Here is a 22899-nt window from a genome sequence, read left to right on the forward strand (position 1 = left end):
TCAGTTGGGACTGCTAGGCGCTCCTGCCAAATTAATAATTGATGATTTTTCAATACACTGTGAATCCTCCGGTACCAGTGGTTTATTGATACATGAACCACACTGTAGAAAACTATAGCAGGGCATTGAAACCATGAGCTGCTGGGGTAGGGACCATCTTTCTCGAATGTCTGGAAAACACCTAGCACATTGTGGGGTCTGCTGGACAATAATAACAATGCTATAATGAGCCGTTATAGCATGTAATGCAATATCTGTCTCAATGTTCCGATGGTTTCTGATTATTGAACCTGGAGAATATCACTTCTCCCTCTGCAGAAAAGCTCCCCATCTAGAAAAGTGAGGGGGTTTCACCTGCATATACTGCTAGTTTAACATGCAGGATCTGTGTAGAAGCCACACCAAAGAATAGATAGAGCTGCTGCTTGTGGGCAAATGTTGTCAACTTAGTGGGAGTGCTGCCTGGCTTTCCTAAGGGCTGGTGGTGTCGACCCCCCTCCCACAAACACAGCTCCCCTGCGGCTCTTGCTTTGTCACACGCACCCTGGAAGGGGTGGAGAGCAGCTGGAAATGTGGTGATTCACCTGACACTGATCAGGTTTGTTCCCTTTTCTGCACATAGCATGAAGTCTCTTCTCCTGGCAGTAGTAAGAGCGACAGTGATCCTCTGGCTGCAGATTTTGCTTTGAATGCAGAACTGAAATACGTCTTTACATCACCGAGACCGTTCAAGAACTGAGGGTCACACGCACCTTCTGTCCTGTTCCTTTGCTTTTCCAAACCTCTCGTCTCAGAAGGGAGTTGTAGTACTTTTTGGATAATGCTTTTGGAGAAGTGTCTAGGATTTCTTTACTCCGGCTTCTGTCTGTGGGCATATGCGTTCATGTCCTTGATTAAAGGTAGGTTTCTTTTTACCTTGCCTCTGAGAAATTTATTTAGCCCTTTCCTGCTCCTATTTTCCTGGATTCAACTTGATTGAAAGTTTTAACCAATTGTTTAACTTAAAATAACCTTGTTGTGTAAAAGTCCAGTATACTAAATGTGATTGTTTATCAAACCAAATTTTAAGAATGTTTTTTCTTAAAAGATTTCATTCTCATTTGATTCAATGAGAAAATACCTCTAGAGTATCATGGAAAATAGGAGATAAAGTGATTTAGTGTTAAGCCACGCTTAACTAACAAGGACTAAAGATGTAGGGTTCTTTGCATGTTTTGTATTAAAATTTATGAAAGTTAGAGGTTTCTCACTAAATATTCATTTAGCTTCAGTTGTGTGATACATTTTTCAAAAGCACTTGTATGACTTTAGACCAGATGCCATCACTGAGTTTCAAAGGGACGTGTGCTCCCAAGTGACTTGGAAACTTTGGAAAATCCCACCCTTCATAGTTACCAGGACTCTATTATTGTGAATTACTGTATTGCTTTATATGGTACAAATAAAATGGGTTTTAACATTGAGACAAATGTGAAAATAAATGAAACCACTGGAACTAGGGAAGCTCAGAACACCTTCCTGCTGAACAACATCTTGCTTCAAAATGTTACTTAAGCTTATAGATCTAGGGCCAGGGCCATTAAAAAGCCAATAGATATTGTACTTTATCCAGAATATTTCAATCATGCTCTTCTTGATCTCATTCATACCTCGCTCCTCTTTAATCTCTGTCACTCTGGCTGGCAGGTGTCGCTTTTGCTCACTCTTCCTTACAGGCAAATGAAATAGTGTGGGGAAACACTGAGTTTTGTCCCAAGAGTCTTTTGAGGAGCAGCTCATTCTCCCACTTGCAAACTACATAGAGCATGGTTTCACGGGACACTGACCAAAGAGACAGGAGAGCTGAAAAAGAGATTGCATTTCGTTTGTAGTAGGTGCAAAAAATATGTAAACATAAAGAATATATAATCATTGATTTGAACCATCTTTTTGAGAATTTTCAGATTAGACATAACAAAATATAAGGTGATAGGTGGAATGTTAAAAATGTCTGTCCATAAATGGAAGAAAAAATCCTACTTACCAACATTTCAGATTCTAATATTGGTATAAAAATGTAGCAACAGTAGGCCTACAAATGATATGTCTCCTTTTGACAATGTCATGCTGCATAGCTCAGTTTGAGCCATACCTGGAGTCTGAAGTCAGCAAAGATCTCATTGAAAGTAAGACGCAAATGTTTAGATGAGGCTATTTAAGAGTTGGGAACAGTTTGCCAATGAATGAGGTAAATTCTCCATCAGTGGCAGTCTTGAAATCAAGTATGGGAGTCTTTCATTTAGATGTGCTTCAGTTCAACAGTGAGTCAGTGGGCTTGCTGCAGGGCTAGTGGGTGAAATTCTGGCCTTAATGGATATAATCTATTGGGTGGATAATAGATGCACCCTTGAAATAAATCTACAAGTGTATGAGATCTTCTTAGGATCTGAGCAATGGAATGCCTTGCAGTGGGCTGCTTTAGGATAGACGTGCGTATAATATTTGTCCTTGTTCACCTCATTTACATGTCTGGCTATGGCATGACCTGTTGAAGATGGAAGTGTTACCTACTCCTAAGATGGAACATTTACATTGATTTAAAGAACAGTTCCCGCTATTCTTAGGATCTGTTCAGTGTTTATGGGAGCCCTAGTGTAGACAAGGCTCTAGTGACCTGTTTTTACCACCATGTTATTTAAACCTGCTGGCAGTAAGTACAGTCAAATCAGGGGTAAAACTGCAGGTCCAACTGCAGGAGCCTGAGCTGAACTATCTATACGGTTTAGGTACTTGTATGTTCCCTGTTTCCATAGTAATGGGGTCTCATGCTCTGTAACCTTTTTATCCTCACAACACCCCTGTGAGGAAGGGCAGTGCTTTTATATCCACTTCACAGATGGGAAACTGAGGCACAGACAGGCTAAACACGTTGGCCCAGGTCACACAGGAAGTCTGAAGCACAGCCTGCACCCATTTAGTACCCTAACCGCTGGACTATTCTTTCTCTCCAGGGCTAGGGCACCAGTGGGTGCTAACGTTGGTGTAAAAGAACTGGTGATAACAGTAATGAGAATTCCTTTTGTAAATATCCCATGTGTAGACAAGACTTTAGAGAAAAGGACCAAGATTGTCTCTCTACCTGCTACCGGTGGGGTGCATCACCAGTTTCCAAAAAGATTCGTAGCTCTTGGACTTTACTGGCTTAGTCACGGCTCCTAGACACTCACACACCAGCAGTAGCTCTTGGTGCCTGTTATAGTTCTGACCTTTCCTCCTTGTATCAGTTATCCACACTGTCTGGCTCAAGGCAGACACCCCTAACTGTGTGAAATTAGATTTCACCAACCCACTAACAAATGTGAACTCCCAAAGTATACAATAGTCTTATAATGGGTCACAGACTGTCCTCTTAGACTGGAGTGTCTATCTTGCCACCCAGGCCAGCTGGACTATGTGATAAATGGTCACAAAATATTCAAGTTGCTTCCAGTCCCAAGAGACGGGACCCTTACCTCACATCAACTGGTTCCTTAAATCTCACACCAAAGACAATGCCTGTGTCCAATCCTGCAATAAATTATCTAAAGGTTTATTAGTTAGGGAAAAGAATGAGTTATTTAAAGCAGGCAACGGATACACCAATGACTTCAGTGTATGGTTTCAAAAGGTGATCGAAAGTTGTAATAAACCCTGATGTGAGGAATTCAGGCATCTGTGTCTCTTCCTGAAGAGAGTTAGCAATGCAATCAGCAAAGTCTCTGTCCTTTGATGCTACACAATACATCATTTGCCTTCAATAGGCCATCTTGGGTGCTAGACAAGCACTTTACCTTAATCAATGCTGCTTTTCCTATTTGGTGAGTTACACAATTACAGAGGCTTACAATGCAAACGCTCCCTATAACTTTATACCATGGGCTATAGAGGTTATAGGTGAGATTAATACAGGCAGCATCCTACAAGCACTTTATAAAGTCTAGACACATTCTTATCAACTGAACCTCTAGTACCTATTTTGATAATGCTAATGCACAGGGAGCCAGACTGGTTCCCAGCTATGCATTTGTCAGCATTCAGTGAGGCCTGGGGCCTTGGCATGGGCTGGCACCTGGTCTGCCAGTGTCACACAGGCCTTTGGCACTTCTGGGCTAGGCTTTGTGGTTTTCCAGTTCTTAAACCATCCAGGTGCTGGACCAGTCTCCAGTGTAAACTAAAGAAGCCTAAAGGCTGATCCGATCTACATCAGTTGTCAGCAACTCCCAGGGGCCATTACAGCTGACAGGGATCAGCCAGATGCAGGAATATCTTAGTTATGCCTCCTTGTACCTGGCCACATGCAGTCCTGCGTACCATTGGCCAGGAGGAGGGCCTTGCTATAGGAAGCGCTACACTGGTTCTGTCCCACTGGAGGATCCTCTAGGCAGAGGTCACTCCTGTAGGACAGTTGCACAGAGAGTCATCCGGTGCCAACTTACAATGGATTTAGGGCTACTTGGCTCCACCGAAGAGATGCATCCCAACTGCACTGGAGACTTGGGCCCAGGGACTGCACCTCCCAAAGAGCTTAGGGTCAGAAAGGATGGGCCAGGCAAACAGCAAAGCAGAATGGCCAAAGTACGTCTTGTGAATTGCTTTTTTAAAAAATCAAATTGCACCAAACCATCAGCTGCCTCCTTCTTCCCTGTTGTCCACCTGGCCCAGCCAGCCTGAGAACCTGGGGTGGGGGCAAGGCTGGACAGAGTTAGGTGTTGGTATAGCCTCTCGCGTCCCCCTGCACACACACACACTTTTTCTCTTCCCCGCCTCATCCCCCAGCTGGTGTGGCTCCTGGGAATGGATGGTTTCCTATCTGAGTGTGCTGGGGATGGAGTCAGAGAGTTGGCTGCCCCCTCCCCCTTGCAATGCCCTGAATAGTCTGACCCACAGTGCCATTCCAGCCACAGCTGCTGAGAACAATTCCAGAGTGCTTGCTGTCAGTTCTGGCCAGTTATACGTCTACACGCTTGCCCTGCATCAATCTGGTATCTGAGCCCACTCCTACTGCCAGGCTTTGAGGTACCATGGTTATATGTGACAGGCAGAAAGCATGAAGATAGCTGTAGGAGAACCAGAATCGAGGTTGGGACAGCCAGCACTGCTGCTAGACTAGAGGGACTGAGGTGATAAGAGAAGAGGGCAGTGCGATGGGTGGGACAGAGCTCTGAAATGCCTTGACTGTGAGAACTAGAAGCTTGAGCTTGATGAGGGGACAGAGAGGACAGCCAGTGCAGAGATTCACAGAGGTGGCAGTAGGCTCAGTCATATTTTTACAGCCCATTTGAAGAGCGTCGTGGGAGCAGCTGCTGGCTAGACCTTTCCTGAATGGGGCTCCAGGGAAGCCTTGCAGCCACGGAGACACAGGGTCTCCAGAGCCAAAGAGCCTGAAGTTCCCTGGAGCTGGGCACGGAACCTCTCCCAATCCAGGCCTAAGAAAGGGAGTGTCCAGGGTGATATAGTTTGCTATGTGCCATGTTGTAGTAGCTAATCCCAGGATATTAGCAGTTGGCTCCTAAAGCGGATGTGTATTAAAGAACCCTTTACACGCCTAACTACCTGCTGTAATTACTGCTTGCCTTTGGCTGGAGATCCAAGGGGTACATTGAATGTGTTCATTTTCACCTCCACAGACCTAAATGCAACCCCTGCTAACCAGGAGTTTGGTGTCCACTGAATTATTTACTGTTTCACTTATTTTTTGCAAAGGTATACAATGTATTTTGGGCAAGGAGTGCTCCTAATGTGACAGTTTAATAGCATTTAAAAAATGCACCACAAGGTCGATTCAGCTGGATGCCCGGCCAGGGCAGGCTGGCTAGAATAGGAGGGGAGGAGGTGTGGTTTATTTCTCTGTGTAGTTATCAGTGCTCTAAGAATTGCAATAGATCCATGGCTGTTGATGTCCCAGGTGATGTGAAATCCAGCCTTGCCAGCTTGGATTTGCTAAGTGTGAGGAGCAAGCTCTGATACTTTATGAAACATATTATGTTTGGGTATTACATTATAGGAATCACTTGAAAGACCCATTCACCCAAGGAGGATGCTTTCCTAGGCAAGTTATGTGAATCTCTGCACAATCTAAACTTTCATTTTAAAACTAAAATTAAGTCTTGTTGTAAAGATACTCTTTCAAATGTGACCTGAGTGTAACTGATGCAGTGCTGCCTTCCTGAGTCTGCAGGCACAGGGTGCCTCAGGTGCAGTTTACAGCGTCTCTAAGCTGTAGCAGAGTGAAAACTGACCAGAGTCTGTCAATTTTCACTGCTGCTGGTGAGAACCCTGTGGGCAGAAGTAAAATTGACAAATCATTTTAGCTTCACTTTGCAGCTGCTGCTTTGGAAAGCTGTGAACATCACCAAAGGCAGGTGCTAGTGTTATTCACTAGGAAGGGGGGCTTAAAAATGAAGACTAGGGGACAGAAATATTTCCTGCCCAGTTTTTCAGACTAACTGGTATCAGTAAACATCTTGAACTTGAACTGCTTATCCATACAGAATCTCTGAACCTTTTGGGATTTGTTCATTGCTTGTTGAGTCACTGTAAAGACTCGCATGCTTTGAGATGCTTGAAGAAAGGGACTATATACTGTAAGTGCATATTGTGACATTTAATGCATATTCTTCATAGAAATATGCTTATGTATATAGCATAAATGCGATACATTTTATGCAAAATGGGTCTTGTAAGGTATCATTGGAAAGGTTATAAGTTACTGAATGTAATTATCCAATTTGTAGGCATGTATCATTTCTGTATATAAAGTTAGGAATATGGACTATGTAAGTAATAATTACAACTGGGTGTGTACTTGGGAAACACCCTCCCAGACAACAGGCCATCAGCCTTTGTGGGCTGTTAGGAAGAAACAACAAGACTGTGAAGATACTAATCTCTCTCCTTCCTGAGAGTCATCCTGGGATGTAGCTGTGACACTACTAAGTCAGGTGGTCCTGTCACCTGGTACTAAACACCATCTTGGACTTCTAGTAATTTTCCACTAACAGGAGTGGGAGGTCAAGTTTGGGGAAACAAAAGATTCCTGCCTCATGTAAATTGTATTTAAGGCTGGGGAGGAAGGCAAACAGCATTCTCCTCCATTGCCTGCCCAAGAAGAAAGACTGCTCAAAATACCTGAATAGACAAAGGAACTAACCTGAGGGAAAAGGCAGTGGTGAGTCCAGAATAAGACAGGAGTCTAGTCTGTAAAGAGAAATACCTGGAACTCTAAGCTATGGAAACTCTGCAACTTGCCTAAAAGAACATTTAGGGTAAGAAATTACTCCTTGAAATCAAGTATCAGGGGGTAGCCAAGTTAGTCTGTATCCACAAAAACAACAAGGAGTCTGGTGGCACCTTAAATACTAAAAGACTTTTTTAGTCTTTAAGGTGCCAGCAGACTCCTTGTTGTTTTCTTGAAACTAGTCTCTTTAAGATCTTAAGCTTAGTTTGCGTGTTTTGTTTTATTTGCTCAGTAATCTGCTTTGTTCTGTTTGCTATCCCTTATAATCACTTAAAATCTGCCTTTTATAGTTAATAAAGTTGTTTTGTTTATTATAAAACCCAGTTTGTGCAATTTCTAACTGGGGGGGGAAGAAGTTGTGCATGTCTCTCTTCACTTTGAGGGGGGAGCAAATTCTTATGAGCTTGCGCTGTGCAGATCTTTCTATGTAGCGCAAGACAATATACCTTTGGGTCTGCACTCCAAGGGAGGTGGGCACCTGAATGCTGGAGCAAGTCCCTTAAGCTGAGTCTTCCCATAGCTGATCTCAGTATCTGTGTCTTTCTGCAGCTGAGTGTGGCCCTTGCCTGTGCATGTGCTAAAGGAGGTTTAAGAGCGGGGAGTGGGGCCACAGAGAAGGGGCGGGGCAGGGGTGTTCGGATTTGTGCAATTAGAAAGTTGGCAACGCTAGATGGAACAGTTTTTCTGTTGGAAAAAGCAGTTTCATCAAAATCAAAAAGTTTCATAGGCACACTTTTTGCTGTAAGATTTTGACAAAATTTTCAACCGGGAAAAAAGTCAAAACAGTTTATTTTGAGTTTCTTGATTTCAATAATGTTGAAACATTTCATTTTGTCTATCTTTTCAATTCCTTTTTGTTTTGACTTCATATTAAAATAGTTTAATATAAAATAAATGTAATCTATAATGTTTTGCCCTTATCAAAATGAAATGTTTCAGTAGTTCCAAACTGAAATATTTTGATAGTTCTGAACTGAAATTTTGGAGGGATTTTCATGTTACAGGAAATTATGAAAATACAGCTTTTTGTTCCAATTCAGAATGAAAAAAAAAACATTCAAAACTTTAGACTTTCTCACTGAATGGAAATTCCATTCTCCGACCAGCTCTAATAATAATCCTAATAGAACCAAATATCCAATATTGATTTAAAGACTTCAAGTGATGGTGTGACAGAATGCACCCCTGCATTCACACCCTACACACTATTGTAATAATCATTGTACAAGTATACCTCATAAAGTAGCATTTGAAAACTCATAACTTGCTAATCAGTATCATCCTGGTAAAATATGAGTGGCAACATTATATGAGAGGTTGTAAGATTCCACTGTGTGCTGTTATTAACACATGTTCCAAACTGAGGTTTGGCAAACAAGTCTGTTCTAAACAAAGGAATGTGTGCTCTGCTTAATTTGCATTTAAGCAGTAAACAGTCATCAGGCAGGAAGGGAAACAAAGGAAGCTCAAACAGGTGAGGAAAAAAGCAGCAGGGAACATCCTTCCACATACTCTTTCTCCTAGTGCTTAGCTGGAAATGTTTTTCAAGAGAGGGTCTGTAACTATACAAAGGAGGAACAAACACCCCATAGGGCCCCTTTCTCTCTTCCTGCCCTTCACGTCACCTGAAGTGACAAAGGAAGCCTTGGTTGGACTCTGAGAGAAGGAGTCCTGACCTAAGAAGTTTGTTCAGTAAGACTGATGAAAGCATGTGGTGAGAAAACTTTGCTTTGAATTTAATATAGTTTGTTAAGTTAGGCATCAGTAAGCATTTTATCTTTATTTTTCTTGTAACCATTTCTGACTTTTATGCCTCATTACTTGTACTCACTTAAAATCTCTCTTTGTAGATAATAAATGTGTTTTATTGGTTTATCTAATCTAGTGTGTTTAAACTAAAGTGTCTTGGAAACTCCTTTTGGGATGGCAAATTGTGTGCATATTATTCTTTTAAAGAAATAACAGACCTTAAATAACTTGTATTGTCCAGGAGAGGGCTGGGGTGTGTTGGGGTCACCTTGCAATATAACCCAGGCTGGTGAGAGCCAGAGTGTAACCCAAGTGTGGCTGGCAGGCTGCAGTTACACACAGACACTCAGGGTGTGGCTTGCATGCTGGAAGGCTGTTTGTGAGCGACCCATGTGGGAGCTACTTCAGCAAGGCATTGTAAGGCACCCAAGGTTGCAGGCCAGAGGTGACACAGCTGCTCATTAGTCTAGATTGTACCCTGGTTTGTCACAATTGGTTAATCCACCACATCCCTAGGCAAGTTGTTCCAATGGTTATTTACACTCTCTGCTAATAAGTTGCATCTTACTTCTATTCAGAATTTGTCTAGCTTCAGCATCTGACCAGTGGACCTTGCTATGCCTTTATCTGCTAGCTTAATAAGCCATCTTCTATCAAAACTGTGCATTCAAGTGTTAGTGCACCAAAAGTCTGCATTAACAAGTGGAGGCTGGGTTGAGGACCCAGTGAAAATCAGGCCTGAAATTTTCTCTCTCCTTTTTCCTGCCTCTTCAGCAACTGCTTTCTGTTAATTTTTGTCAATACAGGTTGCTCGGCATGTGAACCAGAAGAACGTTTATTTCAAAAACTTTTCTCCCATTACAACCACTTCATCAGACCGGTGGAAAATGTATCTGATCCTGTGACAGTACATTTTGAAGTGGCAATTACACAGCTTGCAAATGTGGTAAGATTAATTACAGAATGCTTAAAAGATACATGGGTGCTGATTTTATAAGTTTAAAAGAACAATTGCAGGCACATAATTTACACACACAATTGCATGTGCAATCAGAGTGGTTGCACATGCAAATAGCCATTTAAATGTCTCGTGTGTGTGCAGACCTTGCCATTTTCTTTGCACGTTGTATAGACATAGTTCTGTAATCTTCAAGGCTCAGATGATTAGAAGTTTCTTGAGTTAATGGCCCAAGATGTACAAGTGCAGAATCTGATTAAACTGTACACTTTTGTGGGTGGTTTAAAGGTAACTTTTCTGGGTTTCAGGGATTTTCCTGTTTTCTTTTTCTCCCTCACAAACACTCACTGACACATAAGTGGGGCTATATTTTTGGATATTGAAAAATCATAAGCCAGCCTCTTGGATTTTATCAACTAAGGGGCAGATTTTCCAAGGTATTTAGGTGCCTAAAGATATACATGGGCACCTGTGGGGTTTTCAAAAGTGCGTAGGCAGCTGCCTCCCAATGGGCCTAGGTGCATTTGAAAATCCTCTTAGGCACCTAGCTGCATCTTTAGGTACCCAAATACCTTTAAAGTCTGGCCCCAAATGCTTAACTTTTATTACCCACCCAAAGTAAGGCCTGGTCTACACCTAAAACTTAGGTCAATGAAAAATGTTACACCCGGAGAGCTGTAGTTAGGTCAACCAGTGTAGACACAGCTAGGTCTATAGAAGAATTCTTCTGTCATCCTACTTACTGCCTCATGGAGAGGTGAATTAACTACATCGATGGGAAAAATCCCTTCTGTCAATGCAGGAAGCAACTATGCTATTCTCCTACCTGGCATAGTGGCAGCTCCGTAGTTGTGCCCCTGTAGCAGCTGTAGTGTAGAAAGGGCCTAAGTGTCTCACGGATAGGCTGCTATTTGCAATTAACGCATGTTCCCAAGCCTCTGCAATCTCTCTCGCTAGGGCCCCAATCCAGCACCCATTAAATTCAGTACTAGAGGGAGTACATTTACATTAGAGATTCTCATTGGCATGACTGCATCGATGTAGTTACACTGGTGCAGTTTTCCTTAAGGCTGACAGTGCATTGCATGGTATATTGTATTGTGTAGATGCAGTACATTAAACCTTCAGTCCAGCAAAACACTTAAACACCTGTGTAACTTTGTGTCTGAGTAGTCCCGCTGACTACAATGGGACTACTTGTGTGCTTAAAGTTAGGCATGTACTTCAGTACTTTGCTGGATCAAGACCTATATGTGTCTTGGTTTCTGTCTGTGTTGGGCTAACCTGTAACTGTCTCAGGATGCTGTAATTGATTTGTGGGATTGAAAAGTCTACATCTATTTATTTATCTCTAGGATGAAGTCAATCAGATTATGGAAACCAACCTGTGGCTGCGACATGTAAGTGTCAGAATTGTGTTTTGCACCAACCCTGGGCTTTGAATGTGTGTGTTGGCATGAATTTGATCTAAAGAATAAACATCTCCTTTGTAACAGTGTCTTCAGAGATACACGCTAGGTCTACACTGGAAACGTTGCAGCAGCAACACTGCCGCTGTATTGCTCGCAGAATTCGTTCGTCAACCTAGCAATGTTTACCCTGAGGCTTAGGTCATCTTAATTACATTGCATGGAGCATGACATTTTAACTACCTAGTGTAGAGCAGCCCACAGATCTGTAGACCAGCCCACAGATCAAGAGAACTCAGTCTAACCAAGGGCACATTTGAAATGTTTTATAACTTAAGTACCATAATATTTAAAATTATGTAAAGGGTTCTCCCACATTTCTATTGTGTATTATTCTCCACCAAGTGTGTTACCGTGCATTTCATCTGCTACATTTCAGTCATTGGGCTTGGCCTATGCACAGTAGGGACAATTGAATATGCAGGTCTGCACACAGGGAGGAATAATTTCCTAAGAGCAATTTAAATGCCTGATTAATCTGGAAGCCAATAATTTTGGGTGCTTCACAGAGCAATCGTATTTTCTCAGATTTTCCAAACATTCAGGGAGATATTAGCTTGTGCTCCCAATTGTGCAGACAGGTAAACTGTGATGTTGCTCAACAGCATACCCGTTCCTTCCTGAGTAAACCCACACTTGCACTGCCTGCGTAGCTTCCTGCAGCCTCTTTGCTCTTCATTCCAACAAAAAGAACTGTGGCCACCAAAGAGAGATACTTGTTCCACTGAAAGAAGTCAGGAGGTAACATTTACTTGTATGCTTTCCTAGCAGGGTAGAAACGTCATTTATCTCTCCTCTGTGTGTGTGTCTGTCTGTACAGAGGGACTGTGATTTTTCAAAAGAGAAGTTAAGGTGCCCAACTCCCACTGAAATTCAGTGGGGTTTGGGTGCCTAACTCCTTTAGGCTGCTTTGAAAAGCTCAGCCATTCCGTTTAATGGCACTCTTTGTGTGGCCCAGCAAAGGTGCTCTCCTGTGCTAGGTAGGACTAAAGGATTGGCCGTGAGCCCCACAGGAAGGTGGTGTGCTCCAGTGAAACAGCACTAGTCTGGGACTCGGAAGACCTGGGTTCTGTTCTTGGCTCAGCCATTGACTTGCTGGGTGACCTTGGATAAATTACTTCCCCTCTCTGTGCCTTTGTTTCCCCTTCCTTGCTTTGTCTGCCTTGTCCATATAGACTGTAAATCCTCCAAGACAGGGACTGTCCTGTATGTGTATGTACAACCCTGACCTTGGTTGGGCCTCTAGGCAGTACTGTAATCATAAGGACAGCAGGCCCCATGTCTCCTGCCTGCATGGCAGAAGGATCTCCACACAAGATTTGCATAGGTCAACGTGGCTGGTGGCTATGGAGCAACGGCAAGCCAGAAGACAGGCCACAGCAATGATCCACAGGAGTTAGAGCCATAACCCTATGCAAGTGAGGATGGCGTAAACATCAGCAGTACTCTTGTATACTGTACACACGACTGTTAAGTTAATTAACTTAAGAGGCTGCATTGCATCCCAAAGCTCTCAAAATGCTGGGCCTTAGCTTCCTAAGGGTGCACTGCACTTTTTCCAGGCAAATCTTTAAGCACAAGTTAAAAACACTAGGCTTTAAATAATTATTTTTCCTTCCTTTAGATTTGGAATGACTATAAATTGCGATGGGATCCAATGGAATATGGTGGAATTGAATTTGTCCGGGTGCCAGCGGATAAAATTTGGAAACCTGATATCGTCTTGTATAACAAGTATAATGCTTTTTACGTTTGCCATCTTTCAAAGGTCACCGTTTTATATAAGATGCTGTTTCACTTCCTTGTTCGTATTGTTTACACTTGTGTCGTTTGTATTTCTAGTGCTGTTGGGGATTTTCAAGTAGAAAGCAAGACCAAAGCTCTTCTTAAATATGATGGGGTGATCACTTGGACACCACCTGCTATTTTTAAAAGCTCCTGTCCTATGGATATCACATTTTTCCCCTTTGATCACCAGAATTGTTCACTGAAGTTTGGCTCCTGGACATATGACAAAGCCAAAATTGACCTCCTGATTATTGGATCCGAAGTGGATATGAATGACCTTTGGGAAAACAGTGAATGGGAAATAGTTGATGCTTCTGGCTACAAACACGATATAAAATATAATTGTTGTGAAGAGATCTATACAGATATAACATACTCCTTTTATATCCGAAGGCTACCCATGTTTTACACCATTAATCTGATCATTCCCTGTCTCTTCATTTCATTCCTAACTCTGTTAGTCTTTTACCTTCCGTCTGACTGTGGGGAGAAGGTGACCCTCTGCATCTCAGTGCTACTTTCTCTGACTGTATTTTTGTTGGTGATCACAGAGACAATCCCATCAACCTCTCTGGTAATTCCACTGGTTGGCGAATACCTGCTCTTCACCATGATATTTGTGACCCTATCAATTGTCATCACAGTGTTTGTGCTGAACATCCATTACAGGACTCCAACCACACACACCATGCCCAAATGGGTAAAAAGCATCTTTCTCAAGCTCCTGCCTAAAGTCCTGATGATGACGAGACCTCTAGACCCACAGAAGGAAGCCAGCTCTAAAAAGAGTAAAAAAGGGCTTGCCACTAAATCTGGCAAAATGAAGCAATATGGAGACGTTAAATTATACAAGGAGCGGAGATGCTGCCACTGTGACAAGGTGAACGAACTTGCTACCGGCAAAAGAAGATTGAGCCCTCAGCCCATGGAATGGGGGATGGAGCACGTCAAGTACTCCGCTGAAGTCAGCGAGGTAATCAGCAGTGTTCAGTTCATCGCTGAAAATATGAGGAGCCAAAACGAAACTAAAGAGGTAAAAGGGCTATTCGCACTGCCTGGGCTGCACTGTGAACCGTCCACTCCCGGCAGGGAGCGGTTGTGTGCATGAGTTGTCCCATTGAAGTAACCGGTGCTGTTCTGTACCTCTCCAAAAAGCTATCAGATTTGTTTAGAGTGGTTTGTTTAGTGTTGCTGCTTAGTGTTCAGGGTTCTGCCGTTGTCTCTATGTTTACAGACTTCACTCCTAGAATGGACCCACCGCCTGGACCCACCCGTGTACATAGGTTCAGATTTCCCAAGTAGTCCCTTACCAGCTGTCAAGGTTCCTTCCCCACTCTGAACTCTAGGGTACAGATGTGGGGACCTGCATGAAAACCTCCTAAGCTTACTTTTACCAGCTTAGGTTAAAACTTCCCCAAGGTACAAATTAATTTTACCCTTTGCCCGTGGATTTCCACTGCCACAACCAAACTTTATTGGGGTTTACTGGGAAAATGTAGTTTGGACACGTTTTCCCCCCCAAAATCCTCCCAACCCTTGCACCCCACTTCCTGGGGAAGGTTTGGTAAAAATCCTCACCAATTTGCATAGGTGACCACAGATCCAAACCCTTGGATCTTAAAACAATGAAAAAACATTCAGTTTTCTTACAAGAAGACTTTTAATAGAAGTAAAGGAATCACCTCTGTAAAATCAGGATGGTAGATACCTTACAGGGTAATTAGATTCAAAACATAGAGGATCCCTCTAGGCAAAACCTTAAGCTACAAAAAAGACACACAGACAGGAATAGTCATTCTATTCAGCACAGCTCTTTTCTCAGCCATTTAAAGAAATCATAATCTAACACATACCTAGCTAGATTACTTACTAAAAGTTCTAAGACTCCATTCCTGTTCTGTCCTCGGCAAAAGCAGCACACAGACAGACGCAGACCCTTTGTTTCTCTCCCTCCTCCCAGCTTTTGAAAGTATCTTGTCTCCTCATTGTTCATTTTGGTCAGGTGCCAGCGAGGTTACCTTTAGTTTCTTAACCCTTTACAGGTGAGAGGATTTTTCCTCTGGCCAGGAGGGATTTTAAAGGAGTTTACCCTTCCCTTTACATTTATGACACCAGCGCTTTCACAGGCCTACATTTTCCTCAGTGGCTCGTGATTTTGGGAGCCTCCATTTTTGGGGGCCCAACTTGAGACGCCTTAAAAGGGGCCTGATTTTCAGAGTGTGGGTGCTGGTCACTTTCTGAAAATAAGGCCCCTTTAAGGGGTTTCAAGTTGGGCTCCCAAAAACAGAGGTACCAAAATCACTAATGGCTGTTTGAAAATTGTGGCTGCAGAGGTCTCAGTTTCTTCGTGGCTGTCCAACCCTTTCTCTTTAGTTAAGGTATGTTAGACTTTGCCACCCACATCCGTTACTAGCACCTCTCTTCCTGCCCATTTATTTGTAGAAACCCTTCTTCTTCCCTAGAATCCCAGCACAGTATCACCTCAGTCTACTATTTGTGGCCTGTGTCTTTCCCGGCAAGCTTTAACTGACGCTGTAATCTTGTGTAGCAGACTCAGGACTCCTCTGCTGGGAGTTCAAAGGGCTTTTCTTCCTTGCATGCTGCTTTCTCACAGCAGTTATAATGGGTTCTAATGCTTCCTTCTACACCCCTCACTCACAAGGGGCTCAGTCTTAAAAAGTGCTGAGAGGAGGGTTGGCAGTTAAGGTGCAGAACCTGGATTCAGTTCGTACTTCTGCCACAGACGTCCTATGTGCCCTCAGGCAAGTCACTTAGGGTCGAGTCACCAAGAAACGTAGGTGTAGTGATGCTGAGTGTCACATTTAGGCCCTTAGAAGATCACTGGGATTAACAAAGCCTGGGTTATGTACCTAAGCTCCGTATGCAACGAATGGGGAGAAGTAGGTGCCTTAGAATGGAATGGGATTCACAAAAGCCATCATGCTAGGTGGCTCCTCACCAGAGGCCAAGCCGAGGGCTGAGTGCTAAGCCCCGCCTCCCTCTGCCTGGGATTCTCAACAGGTTTGGGGGTGGAGGGATTAAGTAACTAAAAATAAGAAGGGTTTTAAAAACAAGACTCTGTGTTCGGCTAATGGGTTTGCTTGTGCAGAATAATGAATCTTTATCCGAACTGAGACAGATGTCATAGGATGTGATGCTCTGAGGGCACAGTTTAGAATTCTAGGACCTCAAGGGCCGGATCCTCAGCTGGTGTAAATCAGGGCAGCTCCACTGAACTTAATGTGGCTTCGATGGTTTATACCAGCTGACCATCTGGCCACCAGCATTTGCAGAGAAGGTAAGCAGAGGGCCAGATTGTGGGTCTGAAGGAGCTGGCTCCCCAGAAGGGTAGGGGCTTTTGAGCAGGGCGAGATTAAGGCAGAGGCACAACAGGCCATACCTAAGGCTCCTGGAGTCACATGAGCTTGGAGTCCCAAATGTCATTTAAAAAAATTGTTTCAAGCCCTGGTGGATGCCAAGAAAAACCTGGAAATATGACCTATTGTCACTGATGCCTGCCTGAGTCTGCAGACAGTCTGAAATGATAGCTCTAAGGGATGTGAGCTGTCCCAGACAGCTCAGCTCTGAAAGCTGCTGCCAGCCCAAGAAGGGTCAGGGCCATGGTGTGGGGCTGGGATCATCGCTGTCCCATGTGCGGTGTGCCTATGGCCCTGGCTTGCCACTCTGCAGCAGGACCCCCAGGAATTCTGGCACACTAGGCCAGAGTGCGGACTGGAGCCTGAGGAAGTGAATGCTGGATCGGGGGCTGTGCCACCCTTTGAAAGGGTGTGGCATGCATGTCTTTCCCTCCACAGTGTAACATTGCATTACCAAACTCTGTAACCAGTGCTTGTGGACTATGCTAGGGCAGGTTCACTGGTGCATTTCAGCTAACCCGAGATGACAGCAGCTTTGCATCCCGGGGAATTTTGCTTCAGTTCAAAGCAGGGCGGGGGGGAAATTCTTGGGCAAGCTTTGACTTAATCCTTCGTACTCATCAGAACACCGCTTGCTGCTCAGGCCCAGCATGGAGAGAAGGCTGGAAGGTGTCAAAAGCCGGTGTCAAAAGAACAGCAGTACTTTGAAATGTGGACAAAGGGTTACAGGAATTGGGGCTGTAAAAGCGGCTGTATTTGCACTCACACAGAGCACAGCAGCAACCTTTGGAAGGAGAAAAAGTGCCCTAAAAATGAAAAACAAGGTGGGTGAGATAATGTCGTGTATTGGGCCAACTTGTGTTGGTGAGAGAGACAAGCTTCCGAGCTTACACTGAGCTCTTCTTCTGGGCTGGGAAGGGAACCTCACAGCTAAATGCAAGGTGGAGCACATGGTTTGCATGAGTAGGTCCATCTGGTCCACCTTGCATTTAGCAGCAACGTTCAGAGTTAGTTTGCCAGCCCTGACGAAGAGCTCTGGGTAACTTGAAAGCTTGTCTCTCCCCAAACAGATCTTGGGCCACTAAAAGATTTTGCGTCACCCGCCTTGTCTCTCTGCTATCCTGGGACAGACCTGGCTACCACAACCCTGCATATAAAACTGAGAAGGCCGCTGAAAAGGGAAGGAGACATGAAAGGGACAATGTCAGCTCAGAGTTAGCCACAAAAAAATTAATATTCCAGGGCTAAGTACCAGTGAAAAGGAGCCTCAGAAGGCCTGGGTGGGTCAGTTTGGTTTGGATACAGCTTCTCTATTATAATTACTTTCTGAACTTGCTGAGTCAGCAAAACGGGGCTCAAAATCTTGCAGAAACAGCCTCTCTCATGTGAGTGCCAGTTGGTCCTGCTGATGTGCTGGCCAGAAATATCGTAAGAACAGGGCAGAGGCCAAAAAATGCACCGCGCCGGTCTGAGGCCTGACATAAGTGCTACTGCTGCTTTGTTTTCACTTTTAATTTGATGGTTTTGCTACTAATAGCTGGCGATGGTTTAAGGCAGGATTTTAAAGGGCAATAGCATCCTGTTTGGTGTGTAGTCCATTGATTGTCCTGAAAGCACTTAGGCTCCGATTCAGGAAAGCACTTGAGGACATGCTTGGCTCAATCATTTAAGAACTTTGCTATACATTACAGGTCTGATTCCCCATTTTGGACTGACATTGGTGGAGTTTGACCAGGATAACTCTGGAATATCACAGTGGTGAATCAGGCTGCAGATGTGAACTGTCTCTTGAATCAGCCATTGGGCCAAATTCTTCTATTACACCAGTAGAAATCTGGGGGAACAAACTCCATTTGCTTCACTGGATTTCCAACAGTGTAACTGAGAGCAGGGTTTGACTAATTGCCTCTATTTTCTTATTTGTTGCAACCTTTTTACTCTTTCCTTTTGTAGGTTTTTGAGCTTTTTGGTTTTTATCCTAATACTGAACTAATGAGATTGATTCTTATAGCCCATATTTTTTCCCTGCCTTGAAGTCTTAGAGTCAAATTCTGCTCTCCAGTTCATCAGTTACCCTGGATTTACATGGGTGTACCTGACACAGAATCTGACCCTATGGCTATCATCTACCCTGGTTCTGTTGTTTGCAGCTGATGTGCCTATTTAAAGGAGATGCAACAAACTTAGCCAAGGGTTTGCAGTTGTGTCCAAGATTTTTCAAAAGTCATTTGTGACTTTTGAGAGCCCAACTTTAGGCACATTGAAGGGCTGAGTATTCACCCTCAGGAAATCAGGCCCCTTTGAGCACCCAAAAATTGAGGCAAGTCACTTTTGTAAATTTCATAGCTCGTGTATATTCTTCTTCCCGACGCTCACAAGCCTCTTACTCAATACAATTCTTTCTAGCAGAGGATCAAATGAACCCATCACATGTATAGTATGTTTAATGTGGTGTATCCTTTCTTTTCTGCATTGCAGGTGGAGGATGACTGGAAATACGTGGCTATGGTGATAGACAGGGTGTTCCTTTGGGTGTTCATCATTCTCTGTATGTTTGGAACAGGAGGATTATTTCTGCAACCACTGATAGCAGACACATAATTCCAAGAATGCTGGTTGGTTTTTGTTTTGTCCGATTCCCTACTTTTTTGGAGATCCACCCATCTCCTCCACTTTCTCTGTTACACTTGGCTCATCCTCCAAGGGTCCATCTGCAAAGGGCTGCTGTTAAGGTGATTTTCCCTCTGGCTAAGAAGTGGCTTCCCCTTCCAACTGTCAAAGGGAGAGAGAAGGCATTTCACCCTGCAGTCAGTTTCAGACTGTCACATATCTTCGTCGAGTGCCCGCTGACTGACTTCAACAGCGGGCTGCCAGCTCTCCACCTGGCTGATGACACCATTCAATGACTGGGCATGTTGCACATACGCTGATGATCCCTTTGGGGACCTCTGTGGCAATTCCTGCTCCCCTAGGGGGAGATTTTCAAAAGCGCCCAGTGTCGGCCTAACTTTGCTCCAGCAGAAGCAGAGCTAGGCTAGTGGGAATTTTACCATTGCCTCCATTGAAGTCAGAGTTAGGGCAGCATTGGACCCTTGGAAAATCCCCTGCTTCTGCTCACAAGCGCACCCTAAACTTTGTATGTGTTTATTTTGCTGTCTTTATATCCACTTAGTACTCTTCACTACAGCACTTGGATTACGCAAGACAATCCAGCTGAATGTGTTGATGTTTTGTTGTATTCTTACAGTGAAGCCATCAATATGAATAAAAGTACTATAAAAACCAAAATATGACCGGAGTGGTCAACAGGCGGACCATGGGCCAAATCCAACCCGCCAGATGCCTTTGAATGAACCCTGAAATCTTTTTATTTACTTGTCATTATTATTATTATTATCATTATCATTATTGTTAATTTTTTTATTATTTTCTCTGGAATTTGGACCTTGACTATACTTTGACCAAGAAATTTGGACCGTGACAAAAAATAATTGACTACCCCTGAAACCGACTAATGTGGACCCAATTCAGGAAAAAGCTCTCCATCTTCTGCATTGTGGATACCCAACTTAAGGTCCTGATTCAGCGAAGCTGTTAATCACGTGGCTTAATTTTAAGTTTATGAATAAATTCCATGGAAGTCAACCAGATGTAAGCAAATGCTTCAGTCCTGCAAAGACATGTGCTTAACTTTTTGCTCTGCAGATAGGCCCATTGACTTCAGTTATACCATTCACAGTGGATAAAGTTAAACATGTGTGTAAATTGAGCCTAAGTGGCGGGTTTTTTTACACCTTTTGCTGGTTTCCCACAAGGTCTCTGCCTGGACATGTTCCTAAGGACTCGAACCTGCATTCCTTACTAAGAGACAAAATGTCCATTGAAGTCAGTGGATGTTTTTAGCGATATAAGCAATGGATCCTGCGTCTTTCATGGGAAAAGGCTTCTGACTATGACCTGGGTGCAGTGTCCATGTGGTGTGGTTGATGCATGCAATATGTAGATCAAAGTTCTGATTGTCACAGTTTCCTGAACTGATGCAATTTCTTATAACAAAAGAACATTTTTTAAAAATAATATAACACAGTTAGCAGGTACTTAAGAACTAGGATTACTTAAAAGATTGTTTATTTCACATGAGTATAGATTCATGAGTAGAGGAGTTTGATTTATGCCATAAATCAACAGGGGCATGAAAAGAATATTGTTTTCCTATTACAGTATTTGAAGTGTATAGCAGGAAAATTATTTTCTTTAAAAATAATAATACAACCAGTGCTGTCGGTGACACAGTTGAATGCCGCTCAGTCATGCACCGTGACCGCTATGCAGATGTTTGGCCATGCATGGTTTATCTCATTAGCCATTCCTGAATAAAGCCTCTGGAGCATGCCTTCTTGAGGAATCTTTGTGGTTTTTTAATGAGGTCTTGAAGGGGTACTGTCAAGTTGAATTATTTTTTTGACTTCACTGAATTGTGGGTGGGAAGGAAGGGGAGTTGCGGCCTGAACTCTGATATTGCTGCGTGGGCAGTGACTGCTCTCTACCATTTACATTACTGTTATTTGCAAACAAACAGCAGCCAGTTAAGGAAAGAGTTGCAGTTGAAAGCGTGTTTCAGTGGAGGCCAGGGCCCCAAAGCTAACACCTCAGAAACAATAGGATACTTTCTTTAACACAAATTTTACAGAATGGTGTTAAAATTTCTGGAAAGGTACAGTTAAGGCATCCAGCCACTTATCAGCCCTCAGTGTCACCCCACCTGATTTACACCTCCACTTCTCCATCAAACACCCTTCCTCACTGCAGATCCACTGGACTCAGGGACCCCTCCTTACGCAGCTGGCAATCCAGCTTGTTGAATTCTAGCTCCGGTGAAAGGCGTGAGCTTGGTGTTTAACGGTGGCAAGTATTTTGTTGCAGTAAGTGCAACTTGTCCAAAATTGGTGGCCACGTGATGAAATTAACATGGGACATGTTAAACGGCTTCAAAGCTGGCTACCTGATAGGTCCCAAAATGTAATTGCAAAGGGGGAATCATCACTGAGCAGGTGTGTTACTAATGGGGTCCCACAGGCACCAGTTCTTGGTATTTTTGTCAATGACCTAGAGGAAAACAAAAAGTCACCAATAAAGTTTGCAGAGGATACAAAAATGGAGGGGGATGGTAAATAATGATGAAGACAGGTCACTGATCCAGAACCATCTGCATTCCTTGGTAACTCGGCACAGGCAAGTAATATGGACGTTTAATACAGCTAAATGTAAAGATATACATCTAAAGTGGATAGAAAGCTGGCTAGATCGTCAGGCTCAACGGGCAGTGATCAATGGCTCCACGTCTAATTGGCAGCTGGTGTCAAGCGGAGTGCCCCAGGTGTCGGTCCTGGGGACGGTTTTGTTCAACACCTTCATTAATGATCTGGATGATGAGAGAAAAGTCTAACAATGTCCAATGGCTGAAAGTTGAAGTTAGACCAATGCAGACTAGAGATATAGCATACATTTTTAATAATGAGGATAATTACCCGGAGGAACAATTTATTGTGCGTCATGGTGGATTCTTGATCACTGGCAATTTTTAAATCAAGACTGGATGTCTGTCTGAACTATACACTTCAGGAATGATTTTGGGGAGGTTCTCTGGCCTGTGCTGTAGCAGTGCCAGGCATGACGACCTTGGAATCGCTGACCATGTTGACAAATGGAGTTTTCTGAGCAGCACCTTTCCAGCTACAGTTTCAGAAGCAAGCTGCACTTTGCATGGATCCTCACGGTGGCCAGCAGGGTCATGCTCTGACTTTGGTGTGCTCTAAATGTCCTTGCCTATGACGATAATGTCACTCATCAGCGCTCACTGTTGCATCTTGGGCATTGACAACTCCAGCCTCAGCAGTTTCTCTCCCTGTGATGGATTTGATGTTGTGGTTCAATTACCATTTTGGCTAAACCCAGTGGGTCTGGGGCAATTTATCACCTGCTGGAGCCCAGTTTAGTCTCCTCCCCATTTTTTGACCAGCTGTGTTGTGAACAGAGCTCAGCAGGAAACAATTTTTCTGTCCCACAAACATTACTGAGATTGCAAATTTTTTCCCCGTGCTGCACTGGGACAAACCCTTGCAAAAAAATTTTCAACCAAAGAGAAGCCTGCTCCACCCTCGAACAGCCAATAGCCTGGTGCATAGGGCCCTCCCCTGGGATGTGAAAGACCAACATTCCGGGCCCTACTCTGCCTGATTGGGAGCAGGAACCTGGAGCTGGTGCACCTACTGCCCAGCTGAATGCGCCAGGCTCGTGGCTCTT

The 22899-nt window shown here is 43.6% G+C and overlaps 1 protein-coding gene across 1 annotated transcript; it reads left to right on the forward strand.

Moving 5' to 3' along the window:
• The first annotated feature begins 659 nt into the window (after positions 1–659).
• Positions 660–20974, forward strand: CHRNA6 (cholinergic receptor nicotinic alpha 6 subunit). The gene is made up of 6 exons (XM_048851624.2): positions 660–899; positions 9811–9950; positions 11318–11362; positions 13056–13165; positions 13274–14252; positions 19075–20974. The coding sequence occupies exons 1-6, from the start codon at positions 821–823 to the stop codon at positions 19195–19197; spliced, it is 1476 nt and encodes a 491-aa protein (XP_048707581.2). The 5' UTR covers positions 660–820; the 3' UTR covers positions 19198–20974.
• Positions 20975–22899: the final 1925 nt, after the last annotated feature.

This window comes from Caretta caretta, chromosome 5 (genome assembly GCF_965140235.1).
Source record: "Caretta caretta isolate rCarCar2 chromosome 5, rCarCar1.hap1, whole genome shotgun sequence".
Classification (NCBI taxonomy): domain Eukaryota; kingdom Metazoa; phylum Chordata; order Testudines; family Cheloniidae; genus Caretta; species Caretta caretta.